At 40.5% G+C, this 27659-nt stretch overlaps 2 protein-coding genes across 2 annotated transcripts in view; both read right to left on the bottom strand.

The window, feature by feature from the left end:
• Positions 1-372: 372 nt before the first annotated feature.
• Positions 373-1347, bottom strand: LOC310738462 (uncharacterized protein; the record flags this gene model as incomplete). The annotated part of the gene is made up of 3 exons (XM_083563439.1): positions 373-681; positions 818-1100; positions 1217-1347. 3 exons carry the CDS (start codon positions 1345-1347, stop codon positions 373-375), a joined length of 723 nt encoding a protein of 240 aa, XP_083419565.1.
• Positions 1348-14615: 13268 nt separating this feature from the next.
• Positions 14616-27659, bottom strand: part of LOC310737716 (MAM domain-containing glycosylphosphatidylinositol anchor protein 2) — a 194891-nt gene continuing 181847 nt past the window's right edge. Inside the window, exons 15-17 of the mRNA XM_083562244.1 lie at positions 20401-20534; positions 18882-18981; positions 14616-18502 (exon numbers count right to left, since the gene is read on the bottom strand). Coding sequence (XP_083418370.1) covers positions 18414-18502; positions 18882-18981; positions 20401-20534 — 323 coding nt within the window. The 3' untranslated portion in view covers positions 14616-18413. The remainder of the gene's footprint in view (positions 18503-18881; positions 18982-20400; positions 20535-27659) is intronic.

Below are 27659 nucleotides of genomic sequence, written 5' to 3'. Positions count from 1 at the left end.
AAAAATGTAAACACTATACACATCATTACACACTACAGCAAAACCATTGAAAACACAATGCTCAATTTGTGAGAAGGTTCTTTGTTTCATAACTGCCAATGCATATAGTAATGGATGTTCTTAGATCTCTGCAGAGGATTAGGCATTTAGATTTGAGAGTTTCATATGAAGAGTATAAATCTATAGTAAATTCTGCATGTACACTACTGTAACACAACTCAATGCAAAAACAGAATCTATTGCACACAACAGTACTCTTGAAAACATGATCAGGGTGTAAAGTTTTTTTATTTACTTTATTCACACCACACACACACACACCACAATCACTGTTCGGCATCATGTCGCTGAGCTGCATCGGGCCACATCACCTTATCCACATCGCAGGATATATTGTTTCTTGCCAGGCACCACGGGAAAAATGTCTTTTAGCTCCTCTAGGAAGGTGAGGAGACGTTGGGTGTTGTAAGACCCAAGGACAGCATGCCGGTGGACAAGCCCCTCCAAACCCATGGCCGCACAAAGAGTAATATTACCCCCCTGTTGGCCATGAACCTCAGTGATGGCTCTTTGGCCAATGATGTTACGGCCTCTTTGCCTTCGTTTCTGCAGGTTGAAGCCAGCCTCATCCAGGAAGAGGTACTCATGAGGTCTGGCCATCGTGTACAACTGTAATATCCTCTGTGAAAATGTGAAAGTGCACAGGTGTTCAGAACAACAGTCAATCGGGTAGCACAGTATTGTCCAGAAGTAATGTAGGCCACTGAACAACACAGTATGTCCACTAACTGTACTGGGAACATGGATGTATACTTACTTGCACATACTCGTAACGTAGGTCTTTGTGTCGCGCAGAGTTGCGCTCAAAGGGAACCCTATAGACCTGTTTCATCCGCATCTTTTGGCGCCGGAGAACTCGGTCTATTGTGGCCAAGCTGACATCATCAATGCTCTCAAAGTTGACATTATCGGCAATGACTTTGTCTCTGATCTCCCGGAGTCTGATGAGGTTGTTCTCACGAACCATATCCACAATGAGGGTTTCTTGTGCCACTGTAAATATGGCAACCCTCCCACCTCTATGTGACATTTTTTCAACTCTAAAGAAAGAAACATGTGTTGTCAGTTTTACAATACAGTTACAACTGATTTGAAACCACTACTTTCACAGGCTTGTAAATTGTATTGTGACAAAGAAAGCAATAGAGTAAAATACCTGTTGTGTTGTCTGAATGCCCTGATAATGGTGGCCACAATGAACCTACTCAGGTTTGGATGGACTCGTAGTCCTGCTTCAGCCATTGTCATGCCATGGACAATGACATGGTCAATGACTGTTGCTCGCATCTCGTCCGTAATGATGGTGCGAGGTTGTCTTGCTCTCCCTCCTGGACCTTCTCCTCTCCCTCGTTGGCCTGCTCCTCTTCCTCCTCTAATTTGAACTCCTCTTCCTCATTCGCCTGCTCCTCTTTCTCCTCTGATTTGAACTCCTCTTCCTCGTTGGCCTGCTCCTCTTCCTCAACTGATTTGAACTCCTCTTCCTCGTTGGCCTGCTCCTCTTCTTCCATGGCCAGCTCTTCTCCCTCCTCTGACTCAAATTCCTCTTCCCCTGACTCTGCCTTCATCCATAGTGTTTGTTTGGAATCTTCAGAAAACTGTGCACTCTGAACTTGATTTTGTACATGTGGTCACAGCATTAGCAACAAGTGTCTTCAATTTTGAGTCGTTGTGTGTAATGAATGACGTCAGGTGTGTTCATTGTGTTCAAAAATTGCTGACTGTGGCAAGCATTTTGCATCACATGAGCTTTCATTTGAGAATATGAGCAGAGTTCTTTTGCAACTTGTGTTTTAGCAAAAAAAAAAAATGTGTTAAGATTTATGAGAACGGAGGATTGTGTTTTGTGAATTGTGTCTTCATGTGAAATGTGTTTATGATATTGGAAAATGATGGCTAGATTTAGTAAATGTGTTTAGACAACTGGTCATTTGGTTTAGAGGATTGGCTTTTGTGTTTTAGCATTTGAGAAAAACTGTAAACCAATGCACTCCTGAGACCTGTTCCACCATTAGGTCAAAGCAAACTGTTTTGCAAACTGCTAGAAACAGGGATTGTTTTGGTCTTTTTGCATAAAAGAGTAAAAATCATGATAATGATTTCAAAATTTCAAGCCATCACCATTAAATTGAACAATTTAGACACTTCTTTCTGTAAAAAGCTATCCCATGCTAAGGTAGTGCCTTTATTCATTTAGTTATTGCTAGTAACATTGACTAATAATTTATAGTTAAGTATAATATTTTCTAATTATTGTCTTGGCCTATTTTTTTTGAATAATGGGTTTGAATGACTTATGTCACATGTCATAAACATTCAAAAACTTTTCATCTTATATTCAGAAAACTCACATTTTTACAGTGCCCTCTACAGAGTGCCCTCTCAGCAACTCTGGTTTCAGTGTGCTTTTTAGTTGCACCCAGTATAGCCTGTTATTTTTGTTAAATTCATCTAGTTAAAACGTATTGTACACAAAAAATAAACCTCCAACAATGGATACTAACGAGTAGCCAGCGCCTAAGCGGTACAGGAACATCTGCTAAATGAAGTTATTAGTTTGACTGCATAAGAAAGTCAAAATTGGGAGAATGCTATGCACTGAGTAAAGTATGTATGGTTTGCATGATGTAAGGATTGCAGTGTCAGGCGTGTTCAACATGGCAATGTAGATCAGAAGAAGAGTATAGGGGCTGAGAAACTCAATGCAGTGCTAAAATAGAAATGAAACAGTGAGTGCTAGTGATACAATTGTGTGTTAAAGCCACAATTTTGCCAAATGCTTGCTACACCATTGTATAATACAAAATACACAACACAGAGTGACTGAAATACACCCACATCCACAGCTGTTGTTATTTTTATGTTTTATATAGATCAAATATAGTTCAAATCCCACCCAGGTGTGGGGTTCATCTGCCGACTCCCGAGCGTTTCGCAGAAGTGCCGTCCGTTTCTGTTGAGCTGTTAAATAACTTTTCAGCTTCAGCCTTCTTCTTTTCCGGATGAACTCACCAAGGTGGCCTATGTGATCTCCCTGCTTTCGGGTAAGGCCAAACGGCCACGGCAGAGTGGGAACGCCGTTCCTCGGTCTGTGCCTCCTATTGCGCATTCTCTGAGGAGTTACGCAAGATCTTCGACTCAGCCACCCCCCGGCAGGACGCTGCCCGGTCGTTCTTCCAGACCTCTCAAGATGGGCGATCTGTCGCTGAAAACTCCACGGATTTCCGCACCGCCGCAGCCGAGAGTGAGTGGGATTCCACGGCGCTTTACAACGTCTTTCTTAGGGGGCTCAACGCGGAGATCAAGAATGAGCTCGCGGCCAGGGATCTTCCAGAGGATCTGGACTCCCTGATCAGCCTGGCCACCCGAATCGACCGACGGATGAGGGAATTCCGCTCGGACGGGGGTTCCGTAGATCCTGGCAGCCTGTCTCTTCCTCCAACCCATCTCACTTCAGTACCTCGTCTAGTCTGCCTCCGCAGCCCATGGAGATTGGCCGCTGCCACCTCTCCACTAGTGAAAAGGAGAGGCGTCGCTCTCACTCTGCTTGTATTGTGGCAAGGCGGGACACATGGCCGCCACCTGTCCAGCAAAAGAGAGGGCTCGGCATTGAACGTGGGGCCAGCGCCGGGCCAAGGACTCCCAGCCCCATTTAGGCCATTGCTCAAGGTTCGGGTCGATGTCCAGGGCCACAGTCGTGAATTAGTGGTGTTTGTTGACTCCGGGGCGGACGCCGAGTTTTTGGACGAAGAGCTCGCTCGTCAACTGGGCATTGAGTCCGAACCTCTTCCTGTACCGCTCCTGGTCCGTGCTTTTGATGGCCATATTCTCCATCAGGTTACCCACCGCACCAAGCCTCTCCTCGTTTCCATCGCTGAACAAGTGGTTGCAGAGGCACAACCCTCGCCTGGACTGGACCAGTGGCCGGGTGTTGGAATGGGGGATTTCGTGTCATGCCAGCTGCCTCTCTTCGATCCCCCAGATTCCTAATCGTTCTGGTGGGAAATCCCCCTCCGACCTCAGCTCTGTCCCTGCGGAGTACCATGATCTGGGCGTTGTTTTCAGTAAAGCGAGAGCCCTATCTCTACCGCCCCACCGTCCTTATGATTGTGGTATTGATCTGTTGCCGGGAACTACTCCTCCCCGAGGCCGCCTCTACCACCTGACTGGTCCTGAAAGGGAGGCTATGGCGGACTACATCCGGGAGTCCCTCGCTTCTGGGATCATTCGCCCTTCCTCCTCCCCGGCGGGGGCAGGTTTCTTTTTTGTGGAAAAAAAGGACAAGAGCCTCCGCCCCTGCATCGACTACCGAGGACTTAACTCAATCACCATTAAGAACCGGTACCCCTTGCCTTTGATGTCCTCGGCTTTTGAGCTCCTCCAGGGAGCCACCGTCTTTACCAAGCTTGACCTCCACAACGCCTACCACCTGGTTCGCAGCGTTGAGGGGGATGAATGGAAGACAGCCTTTAACACCCCAGCGGGCCATTATGAGTACCTGGTCATGTCGTTTGGCCTCACTAATGCCCCTGCTGTTTTCCAGGCCCTGGTCAACGACGCTCTTCGGGACATGCTCCACCGGTTTGTGTTTGTCTACCTGGACGACATTCTGATCTACTCCCGCTCCCTGGAGGAACACCGCTGCCATGTACGCACTGTGCTCACCCGTCTACTTCAGAGCCAGTTGTATGTGAAGGCCGAGAAATGTGAATTCCATGTATCCAGCACTTCTTTTCTGGGCTTCATCTTGTCGGCAGGGAATGTTCAGATGGACCCGACCCTGATCCACGCCGTAGAGGGGTGGCCCGAACCGGAGAATCGCAAGCAACTGCAAAGATTACTTGGTTTTGCTCATTTTTACCGCAAGTTCATCCGCGGTTTTGGCACCATCACGGCGCCACTACACCGACTCACCTCTACTCGTCAGCCATTCACTTGGAATTCTGAGGCGGAACAGGCCTTTCTGGAGCTCAAGACCCGGTTCACTTCTGCACCTGTTCTTACCCTGCATGATCCATCCCGGCAATTTGTTGTGGAGGTTGATGCCTCTGACAAGGGTGTGGGGGCCATTCTGTCTCAGAGAGGTGCCACCGACAACTGCCTCCATCCGTGTGCCTTCTTCTCGGCCTGAGGGGGGGGTACTGTCAGCCAGCGGCGCGGGCACTTCCGATGTTTCCACTTCCGGGGTAGCCCGAACCCGCAACCGTCCCGGCCGCCATCTTGCCATCACATAAATACACACGGTCGTGTGTTTATGTGTGCTTTTTCTGTGGACTATTTCACCTGGAGGACTGTATGTTTTTGACCCTGTTTTGTTGATATTTTCTTCCTGAGAGCTGTGAGTTTTTGGACACTTTGTGTTTTTTTTTGTGGATTACTTTACACAGGGGACCATAGGTTTTCGGACACTTTGCTCTTATGTTCTTTATGTGGATTACTTTACAGAGGGGACCATAAGTTTTCGGACACTTTGCTCTTGTGTTTTTTTTTGTGTGAATTACCTTACCCTTAAGACCATAAGTTTTTGGACACTTTGTTTTTTGTGGTTTCTTGATTATTTTGTATTAAAGACTTCTGTTTTGCTTTATTGCTGCGTCCTGCATTTGGGTCCACTTTCTGCACCACTGACAGTATTGACAATATGAAAAGAATGTGGAGAGCCTCTTTTCTTCAAGGTTTACATGTTCATATTAAATGAATACTGACTTTGAATACTGAATTCAGCTTGGAAACATTTATAACAACAAAAACAAAAAAAGAAAATATATTTACATTACTCTTGTGCATCCTAAGTAGCTGCTACATAAAACTTTATCTCATACAATAAATTTAGCAATTTTGGATTTTTTTCCCCCTTAGCAGTAAAGCCACTGTAACATTCACTTTCCATTCTGCGTTAATATTTATAAGGAGATCCTGAATAACTCAGTGGTGGGCTGTCAGGGCCAGTAAAGCCTTCTCTGCTGGCCTAAAAACTATCAGAAGCAGTGACCTACATTTACAACCTGAATTCTAATATTTGTTCTATGAAATTGTACTAATTTATTCCCAACAGTTTATTCTCTTCATTCCGTAGCGTTTTTCTTGGCTGCTTTGCTTCCGGTACATGTATGTGGATGTTACATTTTTTGTCCAATCAGATTTCAGCAGATGTGCTTCCATATCAATCTCATCTGCCCAGGGCCTTCAAAGTCTGTAGTGCTGGCCTTTTTATCATAGTCTCCTTAAGAAATAGCTCTGTTTCATTAACCAATAGATTTGAATTTGGCCTCACAGCGCCAGTTAGCTGGCCCAGAATAGCGTCAGCATTTTTCCGTCCTCTGATTGGTTGGTCAGAGGTTACAGCTGTTACAGCCAAGTTTGACTGGCAAAACACGTCTGTAGCCCTGCACACATTAATACATCCGAGTTACATTTTTTTACACCTACGGAGGAAGAGAAAGTGATTTGTTTTCAGACATACTTAAAAATACATTTTCAAGAAAAGCTAGACATCGTGAGGAGGTCGGCCAACCCCGAAGCTAGCTAGCATGTCTCAGCCTGGAAAAGGGTTTGTTCTCCACTTCCAGAACAGTGAATACGAGCGGTACCACTGGATTACAGCCTTTGAGTAACTTTGGCACAGTTGCAGTTGTAGTGTAGAGGTTTGAAGCTTGCTTTAGTAAAATGGTATTCAACCTCAATATGCGAAATGCCTCTCTTTCTGTAATGCCACGCACTGTTATATTGCGTTTTTGTATAGTATTGATGGTTTCTATAATTGCGGCATGATAGTGGTGGTATTAAGAGGTGGATTAAGTCGGGTAAGTCCCCACTGAAGGACCAGGTACCAAATGCAGGGTCCATCGGTATTCACACATATGACCTATGTACACATGTACATTATGTATTCATTTAAGTATCTATTTAATTATTCTATATTTCAACTTATCATTTGTAGAAAGAACACCACCATACCAATGGTGAAATATAGTGGTGAGTGGATCTGGGTATGGTCCTGCCTCTTGGTTAATGATACTGGAGTATTACATTTTAATATAGGAAACATGAATGGAGTGAGCTACTGGAAATATCTTAGAAAATCTGGGGAGATGATGGACATTTCAGCAAAAAGAAAAGCCCAAAAAAAGAGACAGAATAACCAAAATTGGTTTCTTAAATAAAGGTCAATATATTGGAGAATTTTAGGATTGCATGTGGATCAGGGTACTTTTATAATCCTAGTATTTGCCAGAAGGAACAGGTAAATTGTACCCCAATGATAATTTAATATAATATACCATAATGTGTACAATAGATGGCTTAAATCTTTAATTGCCAAGGCACTTATGAAACAAAGTACTAATGTTGATCATTTGTGCACTGACTGTGTACGTATACTTGTGTGTAAATATATATTGTGTGTGTGTGTGTGTGTGTATATATATATATATATATATATATATATATATATATATATATATATATATATATATATATATATATATATATTGTGTGTGTGTGTGTGTGTGTGTGTGTGTGTGTTTATTTAAGTAAGAGATATAAACTACAAAAATGAAAGGATTATTCAATTCAAATATTTCATTTTCTCTAGTGGTCACTGTACTAATACATCTGGTAAGAGAACCCTTTTTAGAAAAAGCCTTCATCCCGATGTCACGGCCATCTGGGAGATATTGTGAGTGAGCGGAATTCTAAATGTCAAAATATAAAAGCAAAAAAATAAAAACTGTGGAGCAGACTTCGGCTGTATTAGTGTCCCTTCTGTGTGCTTAAATTATCCCAGCAAGTAGAGGCCAAGTGGAGATAATCCCACAAACCCAGAGTCCAAACACTTGCTGGGTCACAAGCTCCCCTGGTAACTGTCCCTAAATCTAGTATCTCTGATGCTGGACCTGTGCCAATATCTAAACTCTTTCAAGCACACCATGGAGCTTCATGACGCTCAGAACCATGTAATTTAAGAGCACATATCTTAGATTGGTTCACGCTAGAAACAGGATCCAGCTGAGCCTCCTGATAGCCTTTACACACTTAAATGTGTTGCTACAAAGCTCTAATTGTGGCCCTAGCTATAGACTTTCCAGGTCCAGTATAAACAAATAATGTGTACTCTTCATTCCACCTCTATGTAAACTAGTTTTTTGAAGTCCCCTTAAGAGTTTGTTCCATTGTGGAAGCCTTGAGGTACTTCTGTCCATGTCTTTGCTGATGCTTCTAGTTTAACTCTGTTACAGCCAACTTTAAATTTTCATTTTTATTTAGTGGGTTAATTCTACATCATGTCTCAATGCTTCTTAATCACATATTTTAGCTTTTTGACTGCTTAAGGCCTTTCTGATACAGCCCCTAAATGCAGTAATTATATATGTATATAGCACAGGCTCTCTTTATGCTTTTAGCTTTGCATCTTAATTCTTGTTTCATCTTGAAACACTGATACTGGATTTGCTTAAATTCTTCGTTACCTTGTAACCCAAAACAATGTCTGATTATGTCTTTGTCTCATATATTGTCTTTAATCCTTCATTATCTCATTATTGTCCATAGCCAAGGCAGCTTTCAATCAATTTGGTTACCTTGATATGGTAGACCTGCACCATCATCAGTGGCAGGACATCTCCCAGATTTCAATCCCTGATCATCAACCGTGGAATTTTCACCAGTGTGTCAACCCCAGTCCAAAATTCCAAGCATCTGCATCAGTCCCTGAGTTTTCTCCAGTATCAACACTAATCTCAATTATCTGCATCAGCCTGTGAACTTCCACCAGCAGTAACCCCGAGCATCTAGGATTTTTTTTGCATCATTGTGTCCCCAACACCAGCTCCAGTCTACATGTTTTCCCTGGCATGGTTATTTTTAGCATCATCCTCAGCTCCATCTCCAGGCCCTGGGTTATACTCAGCATCATCTATAGGCCCTGTGTTATACTCAGCATCGTCCCCAGGCCCTGTGTTATCCTCAGCATCATCCCCAGGCCCTGCATTATACTCAGCATCAACCCCAGGACCTGGGTTATCCTCAGCATCATCCCCAGGCCCTGCATTATCCTCAGCATCATCCCCAGGCCCTGTGTTATACTCAGCATCAACCCCAGGCCCTGGGTTATCCTTAGCATCATCCATAGGCCCTGTGTTATACTCAGCATCAACCCCTAAGTTTTATAACAAATTAGCCCTGGAATAAAACCAATGTGCTCTCATAAGTTTAATTTGTTTTTTGCACATTTACTATCATTAAACCACAGTCCACCCCATGAGATGAAGCAAAACAGCAGATTTTTAAATCTGAACAAAGATTCCTTTGTTGAAACATCCTATTCAACCTGACTTTACCACAATTCATCAATCTACAATCATGAAATCTCCTGAAACACTAAAAGAAAATCCTCTTACGTTTAATCTAAATGAATGCAGATAACATGATCATCAGTGTGCTCACCAGCCAGAGGCCTATCATTAGGCAAATTCTCTGATCTGCTACCAAACAGATGAAATGGCACTTGCATAGCAATAGACTGCCACCTAAGCACTCCTCTGATGTTCATCTGATGAGCTGCTGTTGCATGATCCTCATGAGCTGTGGGTTCAAATTTTATGAACTGTAATTTGCACATATCTGCCTAGGAAATTGCTTACTTATGATTGAAGGAGGACAAAAAATTTTGCCCTTCTTTATTTTGACATTGAATCTGCTCTGGCTGTAGCATGTGGGATCAATCCTAATGTGCAGCTTATGCATACATATTATCTTGAAAATTGCTTGGTGGGTTTTGGGCACAAAATGATTCCAGATCCATTATTAGTGACAATCGTCTATGGGCCTTTGACAGACATTTTGCATGGTATATGGATTAGTCTTGATTGACAGTGCACACTGTTCAGAGGGGCATTGCAATGCATTAGCATTCAGTGACATTTTCCCATGTGCTTAGGAAACAGGAGCTGCCATGTAAACAGAACAGTATCAACATCCATGGCAGGGAAAAAAGAGGGACAAAATGCAAGACAAAATGACATTGTAACCTGGATGGGCTACCAGAAGTGCATTTTAATAGAGAACTAGAGGTCAGTGTTAGATCAGCTTGAGAACTAAGAGAGATTAGGAAAAAGTGACTGAGCGAGACAGAGACTTTAAAGTAATGTTTAAGGAGAGCAATCTGTGGGATAACTGATAACTAATAACACTGTATACAAACTTCACATCAAAGGCAAAAGAATATGATTATGCTGTAGTCCTTGAACATGAAAACAAACTTTAAATGATCTCTATCAGATTTTATCTCTTGCACAATAAGTGCATAGATATACACAATCTTGCACATTAAAATACACAATATTGCCTATAACATTTTATAGCAGTGTTCTAAAATAAAGGAAAAGTATTAGCCTCTACTATCATGCTTACCTGCACAAATTTTAGTGCCTCATGTTGAATAATATAATTAATTAAGATGCAAATGAAGTTAAAAGTAGCACATGGATACATAGGAATCTCTAGGTGTCTGGAGGCAGAAGGAGGATCTATGTACTATAAATAATTACACATACATATACATCAAAATAAGTTGGTGGCCACCTGACAATTTGATTCTTATGTGCTTTTTAAACATCCCATTCGACAATTATTCCCTATTTGCTGTTAAAATTATCTCCCCTATATAATCTCAGAGCCACTTAAGATCGTCCACTTTGACTTATTAAAACGTATCCTCATGAAGCTGTCATGCTGAAACAGGTTTGGGCTAGTTCAGGTAAAGGGCGAATTTAACGGTACCCGGTCCAGAGACATAGATGACATATTAAATGTTTAAACTGAGACAATGTATCATTTTAATTTCATGGCATCAACACATTTTTAAAAAGTTGGGACAAGGCCATGTTTATCACTGTGTGGCATCCCCACTTTTACTTTTATAACAGTCTGCAAACGTCTGGGGAGGAGACAAGTTGCTCAAGTTTAGGAATAGGAATGTTGTCCCATTGTTGTCTAATACAGGCTTCTAGTTGCTCAACTGTCTTAGGTCTTCTTTGTCGCATTTTCCTCTTTATAATGCGCCAAAAGTTTTCTATGGGTGAAAGCTCTGTGAGCCCATGTTGTGATTTCCATTACAGTAGCATTCCTATATGTGATGCAGTGCCGTCTAAGGGCATCCAGTATGGTTTTCCGGCCATGACCCTTACGCACAGAGATTGTTCCAGATTCTATGAATCTTTGGATGATATTATGCACTGTAGTTGATGATAACTTCAAACTCTTTGCAATCTTTCTCTGAGTAACTTCTTTCTGATATTGCTCCACTATTTTTCACCGCAGCATTGGGGGAATTGGTGATCCTCTGCCCATCTTGATTTCTTAAAGACTCAGCCACTCTGAGAGGCTCTTTTTATTTTTATTGCTACCTGTCCCAACTTTTTTGGAATGTGTAGCTCTCATGAAATCCAAAATGAAAAAATAAGCCAATATTTGGCATTACATTTCAAAATGTCTCACTTTCAACATTTTATATTTTATTTATATTCTATTGTAAATAAAATATAAGTTTATGAGATTTGTAAGTTATTGCATTCCAAGAGATTGCAAAAATAATCGAATACTATATACAGTGAGGAAAATAAGTATTTGAACACTCTGCTATTTTGCAAGTAATCCCACTTAGAAATCATGGAGGGGTCTGAAATTGTCATCGTAGGTGCATGTCCACTGTGAGAGACATAATCTAAAAAAAAAATCCAGAAATCACAATGTATGATTTTTTAACTATTTATTTGTATGATACAGCTGCAAATAAGTATTTGAACACCTGAGAAAGTCAATGTTAATATTTGGTACAGTAGCCTTTGTTTGTAATTACAGAGGTCAAACGTTCCTGTAGTTTTTCACCAGGTTTGCACACACTGCAGGAGGGATTTTGGCCCACTCCTCCACACAGATCTTCTCTAGATCAGTCAGGTTTCTGGCCTGTCGGTGAGAAACACGGAGTTTGAGCTCCCTCCAAAGATTTTCTATTGGGTTTAGGTCTGGAGACTGGCTAGGCCACGCCGGAACCTTGATATGCTTCTTACAGAGCCACTCCTTGGTTATCCTGGCTGTGTGCTTCGGGTCATTGTCATGTTTGGAAGACCCAGCCTCTCCAATCGCCCTGTCCCATGTGCAGAAAAACACCCCCAAAGCATGATGCTACCACCCCCATGCTTCACAGTAGGGATGGTGTTCTTGGGATGGTACTCATCATTCTTCTTCCTCCAAACACGTTTAGTGGAATTATGACCCAAAAGTTCTATTTTGGTCTCATCTGACAACATGACTTTCTCCCATGACTCCTCTGGATCATCCAAATGGTCATTGGCAAACTTAAGACGTGCCTGGACATGTGCTGGTTTAAGCAGGGGAACCTTCCGTGCCATGCATGATTTCAAACCATGACGTCTTAGTGTATTACCAACAGTAACCTTGGAAACGGTGGTCCCAGCTCTTTTCAGGTCATTGACCAGCTCCTCCCGTGTAGTTCTGGGCTGATTTCTCATTGAGACCCCACGAGGTGAGATCTTGCATGGAGCCCCAGTCCGAGGGAGATTGACAGTCATGTTTAGCTTCTTCCATTTTCTAATGATTGCTCCAACAGTGGACCTTTTTTCACCAAGCTGCTTGGCAATTTCCCCGTAGCCCTTTCCAGCCTTGTGGAGGTGTACAATTTTGTCTCTAGTGTCTTTGGACAGCTCTTTGGTCTTGGCCATGTTAGTAGTTGGATTCTTACTGATTGTATGGGGTGGACAGGTGTTTTTATGCAGCTAATGACCTCAAACAGGTGCATCTAATTTAGGATAATAAATGTAGTGGAGGTGGACATTTTAAAGGCAGACTAACAGGTCTTTGAGGATCAAAATTCTAGCTGATAGACAGGTGTTCAAATGCTTATTTGCAGCTGTATCATACAAATAAATAGTTTAAAAATTATATATTGTGGACATGCACCTATGATGACAATTTCAGACCCATCCATGATTTCTAAGTGGGAGAACTTGCAAAATAGCAGGGTGTTCAAATACTTATTTTCCTCACTGTGTATGTATATATATATATATATATATATATATATATATATATATATATATATATATATATATATATATATATATATATAAAACACTGTTTATATAAGTATTTTGATTATTTCTGCAATCTCTTCACACAGTTAGCATTAAAAATCTCAGCTATTAAGCAAACAGAATGCAACACTCTTAAGAAACCCCAAGATGCTTACGTTTCTTTTTCCAATGAGACCCGATATTTGCCATAAACCATTAGCACTTCAGTGTCTTACCTGCATGAGTCCATATAACACCAGGAGAACCCAATATATGGGCTGTTTCTCACCTGAACTGTCATGGTGCATATCTGTGAAAAGATGGAGCTATGGAACAAATACCACTGAGCCACAGAGACTTGCAGTTCATCACCACACAGGGGAGAATAAAATAGTCTGTTGCAATGTAGCTGCTTCTGAAAAACAGTCACTAAACATAACTGAAAAATGGTTCAGTAACCTGAGGAGAATATGATCTGATCTCTGGTGTTAAGCAGGTAAAAACAGACTTATAGTATAAGGATATATTAGACATGACTTAGTACTTTGTACATGCAGTAAGTAGCGAAAAAAGCAGTTATCTGGCAAAATTAGCAGCTTATTAATGTTGTAGTGTTTTCTATTCTGACATTATATTGTTATCGGATTATCCTAAAATCTGGGAAGGCATATGGACTATAATACAAAGCATTACTCATATTTTCATTGTTTTCAGTAATGTCTTGTTCAATAAACAAAACATATTTGAGAATGCATCATTATTATTATTATTATTATTATTATTATTATTATTATAGCTGAATTTAGTTAAACTGGGATTCAGTGTGGAACTTGCCCTGACATGCATGTACATTAAATAACAAAGCAATTTAAATATGGATTAGTCATTTATAAAATATTTATCTTTCTTTATACAGCAGCAAACGCAAATTATTTCTATAAAGCAAATTGCTTATATAAGAAAAATAAAACACAGCAGATGTGTTGTTACTGAAAAATGTTCAAGCTCAGGGTGATACAGCCGTTTGCTATTACAACACACCCACAGTGTCATTACCTGTGTAAGTAATAATACAAACCTTTATGTGCAGTTATAGGAAAACAATCTTTGCACATTCGGGAGCGTTTTATTACTTAAACTTTTTTTGTGTTTCATTTAGTGAATGAGGCTCCACATTTCCAGAAACAATGTTTACCAAGGACAGACACTAAATGCTGCAACTTCATAGAGGGGGGATACATTTTTTCAATAATTTCACAAAACACTAATAAGCTATCGCCAATAACTGCTGAATGCACTGCTTTCTAAAAGCACACTGAATAGTCATGAATTAATATCTGATTGTGACCCACTCTCCTGAAGTTGAACTTTAACAAACAGCAACATATAAACTTGTAAGGCGCATCCACACGTCTTCAGCACAAACGAAAGCATTTTCTGTGAAAGAATATTTATCAAACACTGATGTAAAATACCTGCTTTTTTATTATTGTTTTATTATTAGTTTTAGGGATGGCACAAAGAATCAGTGATAAATCCAAAGAAATACAGTGAAAAGGAAGCCTAAACAGAGCACAAAGCAGAGAACAATGATGCTGTCAGTACAGGAAGTTGGATGAGCGTCAGTACCCTCTAACTTTTCATTTAGTCCTTTACGCTCAGGGAGAGTACACAAATGGAGGACCAGGTCACTTTATCAATATTAATAGCTGTGAATTTGCATCATTAGTCTAGAATTGAGCCACAGAATTTAAAATAATAATAATTTAAAAGCCTTTCCATTAATGACAGAGGTTGTGACCTATTAAAACACCTTTGTATCCTTAGGTGAAGTAATGAGATACACTAAGTGCTTTATATCCAAGTGTTTAGGGGGAAAACAGGCTACTATAAGTGGTGTCATTATTTTGCTTTTTTTACACTGAGAAAAAAAATCAGTGAAAGGTAAATAAAACTTTTTTTTTCTTTTTAGCTAAAAAGCTTATTTAAATATGAGAGGAGCAAACCTTAACAACTTTAAAAAACATTTAAACTTTGATGCAATGCCAAAGAGCTGATGTAATTGCTATGTACATAATTAAGAAGATCATTTGCGGATTTGGCAAAGATTTCAAAGTGTTTTTAAAAGGGATTGTTCAAGCAACATTGAGGTAACAGGTTTCTGGACTGCTATCTTGGCTCAGAGTTGAGACTGGGGTTCTATAAAAGATATCTAATCCATATCTTGGCTAGCTCCTTCTTCCATATGCTCTGGCTTTTACATGACAAGACTAAAATGGTTTTTTTTACCTGTGAACTTAGAAATTGGTAACACATTGACTTTTACCCATTACACAAAACCTTTTTTTTTTTTTTTTTTTTACATTTACTTGTACACATATATACATAAAACACAATAGGTAGCAGACATTATTAAACTCTGGCATTGTTAAATGTGTGTGAATTGTATTAAGGAAAGGGCAATGGAAGAATGCTACTGATGCAAATAATACAATTAAAATGAGCAGTGGAGTCACATGTTGAAATACTGCTGAAAAAAACAACAACTATTCTTTAACAATAATGAAAAACCAATGAATACATTCACTTAATACTTAAGTTAATTGTTTATTATGTGTATTTGTGATATGTGTTGGCAATTTTGCTTTTTGTCCTGCTATAACAAGCCAAGTACAAGTTATTGCCTTTAACGGTGTATATTGGGTTGTAGCTTTGTTAGATTGGAGCTTTTACATTTTAATTGTTCTTACCTGATGTTCAAGAAAAGAGCTTGGACTAGCAGTGCAAATTATCCTGAGCTCTAAAATGGCCAGCACTGGACATCAGCTAAAGGTTTTAGATTAAAATATTCTTAGATCCTGACCTATTTGTATTAGCATAAAGATTTGTTTTCCAACAGATGACTCTCATAAGTTACTCTGCATAGGGACATCTGCTAAATTCTGCAAACATATTCACAAGTCCTGTAATGACCATCAGTCATTGTGCTCTGGTTTGGTCACATCATCGACATGTATTGTATCTGGTTCCTAGCACACCTATTTTACACTGCATATACCAAAACATATATGTGACCTACACAGACAAAACCAAGACTATAAAGGTCTCAAATGATCATGACACCCTCTACCCAGTACTTTGTTCCAGCAATCAGGTTCCCCCTCAGTTCTGATGGAGGATGTAAGCCATGTAGGTTAAGTTTAGACCAGGCATCTTTCTCAAGACATACTGATGATCAACTACTACTCATATTATAAGCGTTTTAATAAAAAGGGTTCTTCTGGTAAGACGCGAAAATTTGAATAGAAAAATCACATCCTCATTTTTCATAATCTTGGCTTTGCAGATAGAAAGTCACATACATGAATTCAAACTGCCTTTTTAATGTGGAACCTTAAATATTGTGCTTCCTGTATTCATACATAAACATTTCATATAAACCTTGAATAACAGAGCTTCTTTACATATACAGCTTTGTTTACATTTACCAAACCAACTTAATATGTTTCCAACCATTTTGATATTTCAGCAATGCAAGGGAGACAACAAGAATTAAAGAAAGCTAAAAGTCATAACAGCTTTAACATAAAAATAAGAAACAAGACACAGCTCCTCAAAACATTATTCATAACCAACAATATACTGAAATGCTCTCATCTTTCTTTCTTTCATTCTTTCTTTCTGTTTTTTTTTTGTCTAGAATGTTTTTAAAAACCAGCTGGTTATGCTTACTTTCAGGTAAATTTCTTCCACAGTTTATTTTCACAGTTTGTGTAAAATCAGAGAAACATTCTCGCTATTGTAATAAAATATTTTATTATTAATATCATCTTTTTTTTTTTCTTTCAGAATGCACACTGTTCGATAGAAATAGCAGAGGTGTGTCTAGGGATAGTAGGCCTTATCCAATGCAGGCTCCGCCACCTGCTTTCACCTCCATGGTGCTGTGTTTATCTCTGACTGTTCTAAGGCCCACTCGATGAGAGTTCGTGTAAAGCAATGACATGACAGGCTGACTATGTCTCCATGTACCTTTCCAACCAATAGCGTAGTAACCTGCCAGGTCTAGAGACAGCACAACGGCTATGTGACACTGAACCCAGTCAAAGACGCATCTGCTCTTATAGTAGAGAACAAAGTAACCTGTGTTTAGATTGAAACTTTTGCTAAATATGCAAATTACAGGCAGGTCTTCGTGCTGACTTCTGCAACCATCTTCCACCTCCGCCACCTTTCAATTCAGCACTTGAAGGAGCAAAATAATCATACAAAATATCCCAACGCAGACGTTAGAAATATTGACATTACGCGTTTGGTGTTATCGGCCAGGCTCGCAACTCTGCTCATTATCTGAAGGCACTTTGTATTTCATGGCAGAAAGTGGCTCCAATGTTGTTAGTGTTCTTGCCGAAGAGAAAAGAGGAGCATTTTCTTAACCTGTTCTTGTATTTCTTCATGGCCTTCCGCCTCAGGGTTCTGCACATCTTCTCTTCTCTCTCTCTTCTGCCCTCCTTCATCAGGTGCTCATTAGCTCCTTTAGCCTGGTCTCCTACCCCTGGCCTGCCACTAGGGGATGTGAGCACAGTGTTGGAAATCATAACAGGCCGCTTCCCAGGTTGGGATGTAAAGCAGATATGATAATATTTTTTTTCTTTTTTTTTTTTTTTTTGCCACGGTTTGTCATGTGTTCTAAAGCACCAAGCCAAAAGAAGGTTAAATCACATGTGTGTCAGGGCAGGATGTGGAGGGAAAAAAGCTAATATCTGAATATACAATGAAGGACAGGAAAGATGATACACTGAAAGGTGTTTATATTAAAGAGCTGGTGGAGACCTGTCACCTGTCATTTCCCCACCTTTTTAATAAAAGGTCTTTTTTTTTTCTTTTTTCTTTTTTTTTTTTTACTGCCAGCTGGCAAATTTGTCCTTGTGCTTTACAAACTGTCCCCAGATCTGCATGGGAGCCCTTCAAATGAGCCCTGCCTCATGCTACTCCATCAGTAAGTTGCTATCATAAAAGTCCTTGGGAGCATCTTACGGCAAAAAAGTTTGCAGACTGTTTTCAGTAGATACATCAAATCCTTATTACTTTTTGTGTCTGTTGATTTTTTTTTTCCATTTTTTCATGATTTTGTGTCTGATAATCCATATTGAGACATTGCTGTTTCCCTCATAGTCATCTGAAAATGTGAATCTTTGGTGATTATATTGAGGGTACGGGATCGCGGCCTCAGACAGCGCCACCAGTCTCCGCCCAGCAAGGTGGTCACCTAAGACCTTGAAACAGTGTGAAAGCCAGGGCGGGGAATAACGGCCATATATGTGTCATCCGGAACGAAGCCTTTGATCTGATATCTGATGACAAAAGAAGGAAAGGGGTAGAGAGAAGAATCCAACAGGTTTACAGCTTGACATGTTTAGACAACTTCATGACACATTTCTTATGAAAACACTTTCAGCTAAAGTACATCAATCAAATAAAGATTCCCAGAAAAGCCATTTTGTCATTTAGCCGGTCTGTTTGGTTGTGCCTTTCAGAAAAGTTAAAACTAAGAGGAACAAAATCCTTATTCTTCTTTTAATAGCTTAATCAATTCCAAACTATTCCTTTGTCTTCTGTTTTTTATTTTTTGCAAGTGCAATTACAGTCCTCCAACAGGTACAACTAATTCTAGCATTCACACACAAGCATAATTAGGAGCTTTTACTAAAGCAATGCCTCTTTAATACATACGATTGGATGGAGGGTCTGGACACTCCCCCTCTTCGAGAGTGACATCATCGATTGCAATGTCTCCTTCAATCCCTGGACCTCTGATGCCTTCAAAGATCACCTGTGTAAAGGAGAAAATAAAATGAAGTAAAAAGTCAGGTACCAACTAAAATTTAAACCTTTTTAAGTGTTTTTTTGAGTGTGGGAAAATGCATGGATCATTGCAGATAAATTTATCCAAAGTCATATGCAGCAATATTTATGGTTGTTCTTAACCCTTTATATGTTAGTCACCATTTACATTAACATGGCAGTTAGCACTATTAATGAAAGCTAGCAGCTAAGCAGAATAATATAGAACTTCTAACATTAGACAGTAGTCCTTTGTCAACTGGTTATGAATATATCCTCATGAAAGCAAACCATTGGCTTGAAATATGTTATCTATAAAATGAATAAATCCAGACATTACTATGCAATCTGCGTGGACAAATATGTTTCCACAGACTCTGATAGAACGATGTTTGCATTAAAATGATTAAAGTTGAATTTTAATGTAAGCATTACATCAAAAGAACTGACAGCTACAGAGCGCTTATAAGGCCATAAAGGTAAACAAATAATAATTATTTAAAAAATTATGCCTGCAGTTAGTTGGTTATAAATAAAACTATTCATTATATCTCATCCGAATCAAAGCGATCTTGGTCTTTATTTGGAAAATGTGAACACTGCTGAAGTAACTACAGCCTGCGGGCTGAAAAAATCCTGTCAAAAATAAATAAAATCAAATATGTACCAATCACTTTGTGTTTTTCCCCCTGTGATAAACACACAATTATGAACAACTTCACAATAGCAAGATAGCAGACATACTGTTCTGTAAGTACAAGTTTTAGGTTTAAAGGCTGGTGGCAACATTGCCCCAACGCAATGCTTCATCTTTATAATCCCAATTAGCAAAACCTAACTTGAACAGCTAACAAGAGAAAGAGGACATACATAAATTAAAACTTTTGGACACTTTTAGGTGGTTAGAGGCTTTTTCAGCTTAGTATGCTTCTGCAATCCTCATTTACTATGCAGAGTTAAAATAAAAATTAAGAATTGTTATTCCATAATAATCATCATTCCAAATGAGATCCTAACTATAATGGTCATTTTTATAGATATGTAAATATAACATAGGATTTCACTGTTTGATAGTCCAGAGTTTTCTGTAATAGGCCCAAAATCACAGAATATTTTAGTTACTGGTCTGGTGTAGTAATCATAAATGTAAAAAGCAAGATGAACAGAATGACAGTCTGACAATAGTCACACAGAATAATATGTTCCAATATGTGCATGTTAAACGTGCAAATGTAAATGTTCTAAAAGTGTGTATCTCTCAAATGAATTTTTAAATATCTGTTCACGGCTACTGGTACACTTAATCAGATCTATAAAAATAAATATGCTACACAAGTACCCCAAGAAACGTATTAGAGGTAATATAAATCAAACGATATGCCATGCTGCTAATCAGTCAGTGTGTTACCTGAAAGGAGGCGGTGGGGTGGATGCTGATTTTGGCCTGTTTCCACCGATCACCCTGATTCCCACTGAGTGACCAGACTGGACCAGCATCTGAAGTAGCCTGACCTTTCTGCTTCATAAATGCATTCAGTGTGCCTGAAGAGATATACACCTCTTTTAGAAAAAAGAAATCCACACAATCTACATGCATAAGTCCACATCATAACTAAAATTCACAAAGTAGTTTAGTATTAAAAGCTAAAAATCATACATACCAGAACAAAATAAATGGGACAAGCCATAAAAATATTCTTTACAACAAATCATTGGTCAGGAAGTTAGCAGTAATAAAACAATACCAAACAAAAATCATTTTGAAAGCATTTTACTTTGTTTTCTTTTAAATATTAAAGATTTGTGGGTAAACTTGCAAACAGAAAAAAGTCAACAATGCTTTGGGAATACCTCTGTGTAACCACAATCTGAATCATGTGTGTAATCAGTCCAATGGAAAAGCGTGACCAGCGGGGTGATGTCACAACCAGGAAGCTATAAAAGCACATGCCGAGGAGATGGCGCTAGCTTCTGTTTTTTCAAGAAAAGAAGCGCTTTGTCTGTGTTTGTTTGCCGTTATATAGATCAGGTAAGTATCGGTGAGTAAGTAAATTTTAGTAACTACATTTTTTTTTTAAGCAAAGCGGAAGCAGGTCCTTGCGCACGCTTCTCTCCTACAGAGTGCTCTTTGAGGAGGGATCTGCTTTGCTTCACCCTGCCCTGAGCTGTGAAGGCTGTGGCTGTGACCCCTACAGTGGGCAGAGCTCTTAGTGGTCTCTCAGCCAAAGTGGTAGAGACCATTCTCTAATCCAGAGCTTGCTCTATGAGGAGGTCACATGCTGCAAAGTGGCAACTGTTCATTATATGGTGTGAAGGTCACCAGTTAGATCCAGTAAACTGCCCGGTTGGCCCAGTGTTGGAATTTCATTAGGAACCAAAGGGTTGTCTCTTTCCACCCTAAAGGTTTATGTGTCTGCTATTGCGGCTTATCATGCTTTGCTTGCTAATCAATCGCTAGGGAAAAACCCGCTGGTGACACATTTGCTTCACGGTAACCTGAGGCCTCATGTGCGAACTAGAGTGCCTTTGTGGGACTTGCCCGTAGTTCTGGAGACCCTGTCTAAAACAGTCAAGACTTTTTCTACTAGCCATCTTGTCTCTAAAAAGATTTATGGACCTTCATGTCCTTTCTGTGAGCCCCTCTTGTCCAGAGTTCACCCAAGGCATGGCCAGTGCCTTCCTCTACCCCAGGCCACGGTATGTCTCCAAGCTGCCCTCGGCTGCCCCAAGACCAGTCGTGCTCCTGGCAATCTATCCTCCTCCTTTTCATGGCCCCCCAATAGAAGAAGCTTAACCAGGTCCACAGACTTACTACGTCCACAGATCTGCTTTGTGGAGAAAGCTGGACCAGCTGTTTGTATGCTACAGTTCGTATGAGAAAGGTCCCCCAGTAAAGCACACCCCCAGCAGTTAGATTGTGGATGCTATTCACTCCTCTTATGAGTCCTCTGGTCTCCCCACCCTTTTCAGGGTCAGAGCTCAATCCGAAGTGTGGCGGCCTCTAAGGCTTTTCCTCTGGAGTGTCTCTCCAAGACATTTGCAACGCTGTGGGCTGGTCTACCCCACTGACCTTTGCCAGTTCCTATAGCCTTGACATTAGTGCCACTCCTGGCCCCTCTGTCCTTCAACCTAGCTGTGCCCATCCACACAAGGCAGGGACTGGTCAGTCTGGCGGTTCCCAAAGTGGTGTTGACGCAGTTGGAATTCCTGAAGAGGTTAAGCAGGAAACCCCTGCGTCTCGGTTCCTGCATCCCTGTGAGTGCTTCCTTTAGCTAGCGCCGTCTTCATGGCATGTGCTTCTATAGCTTCCTGGTTGTGACGTCACCCCGCTGGTGATGCCGCACTTTTCCATTGGACTGATTACACACGTGGTTTCAGAGCGTGGTCACACAGAGGCATTCCAAAAGCGTTGTTGATGCAGCGTCTCGTTCCCTCTGGAAAACAGGGTTACATATGTAACCTAGAGACCTTTCACTAAATGTTCATGAGCTTCAAACTATTTTGTGAACCCAGATACAATCTTATTGTCAGGAATCCCCCTGCCACGCCCCCTTCGGAGGCTGTCATATCCCGGGATTCCCTTACGCTCCGTGGATCTAGTATTTACGAACTGCCGTTTACCGGATTATCCCGTGCTGCAGGTGTTTTGTGTTGGCTCTGCCTTTTTGTTTTCATTAAACACACCTGCTTCTACTTCCGCCTCCATCTCCGCATTCGCCGCGTGACACTTATACAATCAGGCCAGCGACACACTGATTAGAAAGGAGCTACTCTAGAAAGCTGGAAAATTAGTTTTTAGCCAATGGCCCTGCTAGTGTGGAAAGGCCTGAGAGACATCACAAGCTACAAGACACCATCCCCCAGCTCTGTAGGGAATCAACATTTGGTTAATGACCTAAATTAGTTTAACTGTAGATTTGAAACTCTTGGTCTTCCATCTCACACCTGTCCCATCTCACCTCTTGACCAACAACACCTTCAGCAGCCCCCTCTCCTCACCTCCTGAACTTTAGATTAGTGAAGATGATGTGCATCAAGTCTTTAAGAAACAACGAAGACAGAACGCACTAGGACCAGACGGAGTTTCACCAGCCTGTCTAAGAACCTGCGCAGACCAGCTGGCACCTATCTTTTAACAGATCTTTAACGGATCATTGAAGCTGTGTAAAGTCCCTGCATGCTAAACGTTCCACCGTCATCCCTATACATACATGCCCATACATCTTCCCCCTACTGTTGGCTTATCTGAAGTACATCACTGGACCCTTGGTGGACCCACTGCAGTTTGCTTACAAAGCAAACAGGTCTGTGAACGATAAGGTGAACATGGGACTGCACTTAATTCTGCAACATCTGGACAAATAACCTAGCCCTCTGTTCCTAGCTTTACCTGTCAGTACATCACCAGCTTTCTGACAGATAGTGAGGCTGGGGAAATTCATGTCAAACAGCCGTACTATCAGCACTGGCGTGTTTTCTCCCCACTGCTCTTTTCCCTGTACACCAGCACCTGTACCCCTACAGAGCCCTCTGACAAGCTCCTGAAGTTTGCAGATGACACTACAGTCTTTGGCTTTATTGATGTCGATGATGAGTCTGCATACTGAAGAGAGGTTTAGCAGCTGGCTGTCTGGTGAGGTCATAACAACCTGGAGATTAATACACTCAAAACAGTGGAGATGATTGTGGATTTCAGGAGAAACCTCCCCTGCACTACCTCCTCACCATCATGAACAGCAGCAGTGGCAGCAGTGGAGTCATTCAGGTTTGTGGGTACCAATATCTTTCAGGGCCTGAAGTGGGACAATTTCATCGACTCCATTGTTAAAAAGGCCCAACGGAGGATGTACTTCCTTCGCCAGCTCAAACTTCGAAGTTCAACCTGCCACAGGACCTGCTAAAAGAATTCTACTTAGCCATCATCGAGTTTGTCCTTTGTACTTCGATAATTGTCTGGTTTATTCAGCTATAAAATCAGATATCAAAAGACTACAGAGGATGGTTTGAAAGGCTCGAAGGATTATTGGTGCTTCCCTGCCCACTCTACAGGAATTATATCAATCAAAAGTGAGAAAAAGGGCTCAGAAAATCACCATGGATCCCTCACATCCAAGTCATATATTTTCTGAACTTTTGCGTTCTGGCCGACGCTACAGAGCACCGAGGACCAAGATAGCCAGGTACAAGAAAAGTTTATTTTACAGGCAATCTACCTCATAAACACTTAAATGCTTTCCCCACTGTGCATTAAAATTAAACATATGTGCAATACCACTTTTACTAATCTAAACTGTACTTTTTTGTGCACTATTACTCTTTTTTTTTTTTTTTTTTTTTTTTTTAAATCTGCAGCAGGAAGCTTCTGTCACCAAAACAAATTCCTTAAAAGTGCAAACATACTGATATGCAAGTCATTGCTGCGAAAGTAAACAAGCAAATGCTGGCACAGGAGAGTCTCAGGGAGGCATGTGTCTTGCTAATTTTCTTCAACCAATAATTAGTTGTTAGGGCCATTATAAGCCTAATAATGTTCCATTCTGGACTATTTCTTTTGCCAGGAATGTACTTTTTAAAAAATCCCATACCTCATGAAATATTCATCTTTGCACTTTACAAAACTATGCACTTTGGAATACAGAATGGTACGCTATAGAATTTCTATACATCTCACTTTCCACAAAGTGCATCCTTTTTATTCTGCAAACACCCCCATTCTCATTATTTTGCATTTGCAGGGCGTGGGAGAGAGAGCGCAAGAGGAAGAAAGAGACAGAGAGAGATACAAAGTATGTGAGGAAACCTACAGGGATAAGCAGTTTCATTTACAGATAAATATGGTAAACTTTAGGTATGCGCTCACTTGGATGTGACCCATAGTAGCACCATAGAAAATGCACTCTAGAAGATGAATAGCATTAACTGTACCCTCTAATGGAAGTGGTGTGATCCCTTTGCCACGTAGGGACAGCCATTTAGGAGTGAGTGTTTGCTTTGGTGATTTAATCGCATAAACATACTCAGAGAAAAAGGGCTCCTACAGCAAACTTTGAAGTATCTCATTAATTAGCTTCAACCTCTTCGCAGGTACCACGGTCAACACATTAAAACATAACTGTCGCTTCTTCTCATTAAAAATACAGAATACAGAGTTCACTGCACACTCTTTGTGTGTATGTATGTATGTATGTATGTATGTATGTATGTGTATGTATGTATGTATGTATGTATATGTATATATATATATATATATATATATATATATATATATATATATATATATATATATATATATATATATATATATATATATATATATATATATATATATATCTGGATGATTCTAGTTCACAATAATAATTCTTTTCAAGGACTTCATTTCGAAAATGCTTTGGGGATTATAGGTTAGTAATAACAAACAACAATAAAACAGATTACAGAAGGGCAGGAGCTCAGGAATCAGGCAGTACTGTATGGGGAAATTTCTAAACCAGGTCAGGAAACATGAAAAGAGAATAGTTTAGGGCCTAGTGGTGAAATACCTCATGGCAAATTATGCCTTCCCAAAGGGAAATTCTTCTGAATGCAAAAAAACAGAATGGGCAAAGCAATTGATAGATTTTCCTTTCAGTCCAGCAGGACAAATGTCTCCCAAATAGACTGAACTTTCACTTCAGCGAGGCTGGAGTGCTGTGCTTGTGTATTATAAAGGTGAATGTTAACTGTTTAAATGTTTAACTGAACAAGGTTAGTGTCTATAAAAAATTCATGAAGGTCCTAACATTCCACACACCTCCACACTGGGGCAGTACTTCAGACTTACTACTGATGCTTACAAAGGCTTTCACTTTTGTAGCAGTTTCAGTTTGTTGCTCATTATGACCCCCACCCCCCCTGTTTTTTCCACACCACAATTTCATGCAACAATGCAACAATCAAATGTACTGTAAGTACCTGTAAGTACCTGCAACCATTTCCATTTATATCCAATCTCCCTGACAAAGCACAGATATTTACATTTGAACACTGGCTCTTCACTAATCATTGAAGTGAACACTAAAAAACCCTCAGGTTCTACATTTCTTTTATTTATGCCATATTAATAGTATTCTTAGACCTACATTGATCAGGCATAGCATTATAACATTATAACGTATGGCCGGTGAAGTGGATAACAGCCACAGTTAGCAAATAAACACTAAACAACACTATTCCCAGGTTACTTTCAGAGATGTAAAAGTATATATCATTTGTACACAGGCAATTGCAAAGCCTATTACTGCTTATTCCTCTTCTTCTTCTTTTTAATCTTTCGGCTGCTCCCATTAGGGGTCGCCACAGCGGATCATCCGTCTCCATACTACTATGTCCTCTACATCTGCCATTTTTCAAACCAACTACTTGAATGTCTTCCCTCACCACATCTATAAACCTCCTCCATGAACTTCTATTTTTCCTTCTTCCTGGCAGCTCCATCTCCAGCATTCTCCTACCAATGTACCTGATGTCCCTCCTCTGCACATGTCCAAACCATCTCAGTCGGGATTCTCTCACTTTGTCCCCAAAAACGTCCTACATGCACTGTCTCTCTAATTAACTCATTTCTAATCCTGTACATCATCGTCACTCCCAATGAAAACCTCAACATCTTCAGCTCTGCTGCCTCCAGCTCCACCTCCTGTCTTTTACTCAATGCCACTGTCTCAACATACAACATTGCAAGTCTGTCGACAGTACTATAAACTTTCCCTTTCACTTTTGCAGATACTCTTCTATCATAGATCACTCCTGCCATTCCTCTCCACTGACTCCACCCTGCCTGCACTCTTTTCTTCACTTCTCTAACACACTCTCCATTACTTTATTCTCCCTGCAACCGTACCACTCCACTGCCCTTTATCTTATTCACACACATGTACTCTGTCTTACTCCTACTGACTTTCATTCCCCTTCTCTCCAGCACATATCTCCACCTCTCCAGGCTCTTCTCAACCTGCTCACTACTCTCACCACAAATCACAATATCATCCGCAAACATCATAGTCCAGAGACTCCTGTCTGACCTTGTCCGTCAACCCGTCCATCACCACTGCAAACAAGAAAGGGCTCAGAGCCGATCCTTTAAGCAGTCCGACCTCCACCTTAAACCAGTCTGCCATTCCTACTGCACAATTCACTGCTGTCACACTGTCCCCATACATGTCCTGCACCACCCTCACATACTTTTGACACACCTGACTTTCTCATACAGTACCACAATTCCTCTCTCAGCACAACGTTGTACGCTTTCTCTAAATACACAAACACACTAACATTCTCTATACTTCCCTATCAACATTCTCAAAGCAAATAAGGCATCTGTGGTGCTCTTCCTCGGCATGAAACTATACTGTTGCTCACAGATGGTCACCTCTTCTCTCAGCCTGGCTTCCACTACTCTTTCCATAACTTCATGGTGTGACTGATTAACTTTATTCCCCTGTAGTTACTGCAGGTGTGCAAATCTCCCTTATTCTTAAAGATCGGCACCAGCACACTCCTTCTCCATTCCTCAGGCATCCTCTCACCATTTACAATCTTGTTAAACAATCTGGTTAAAAACTCCAGTCATCTCTCCTAAACATCTCCATGCTTCTATTGGTATGTCATCTGGTTCAACTGACTTTTCAA

This window comes from Silurus aristotelis (genome assembly GCF_946808225.1).
Source record: "Silurus aristotelis genome assembly, chromosome: 15".
In the NCBI taxonomy this organism is placed as follows: Eukaryota; Metazoa; Chordata; class Actinopteri; order Siluriformes; family Siluridae; genus Silurus; species Silurus aristotelis.
The sequence above is the reverse complement of the archived record's forward strand: the minus strand, read 5'-3'. Positions and strand labels throughout refer to the sequence as shown.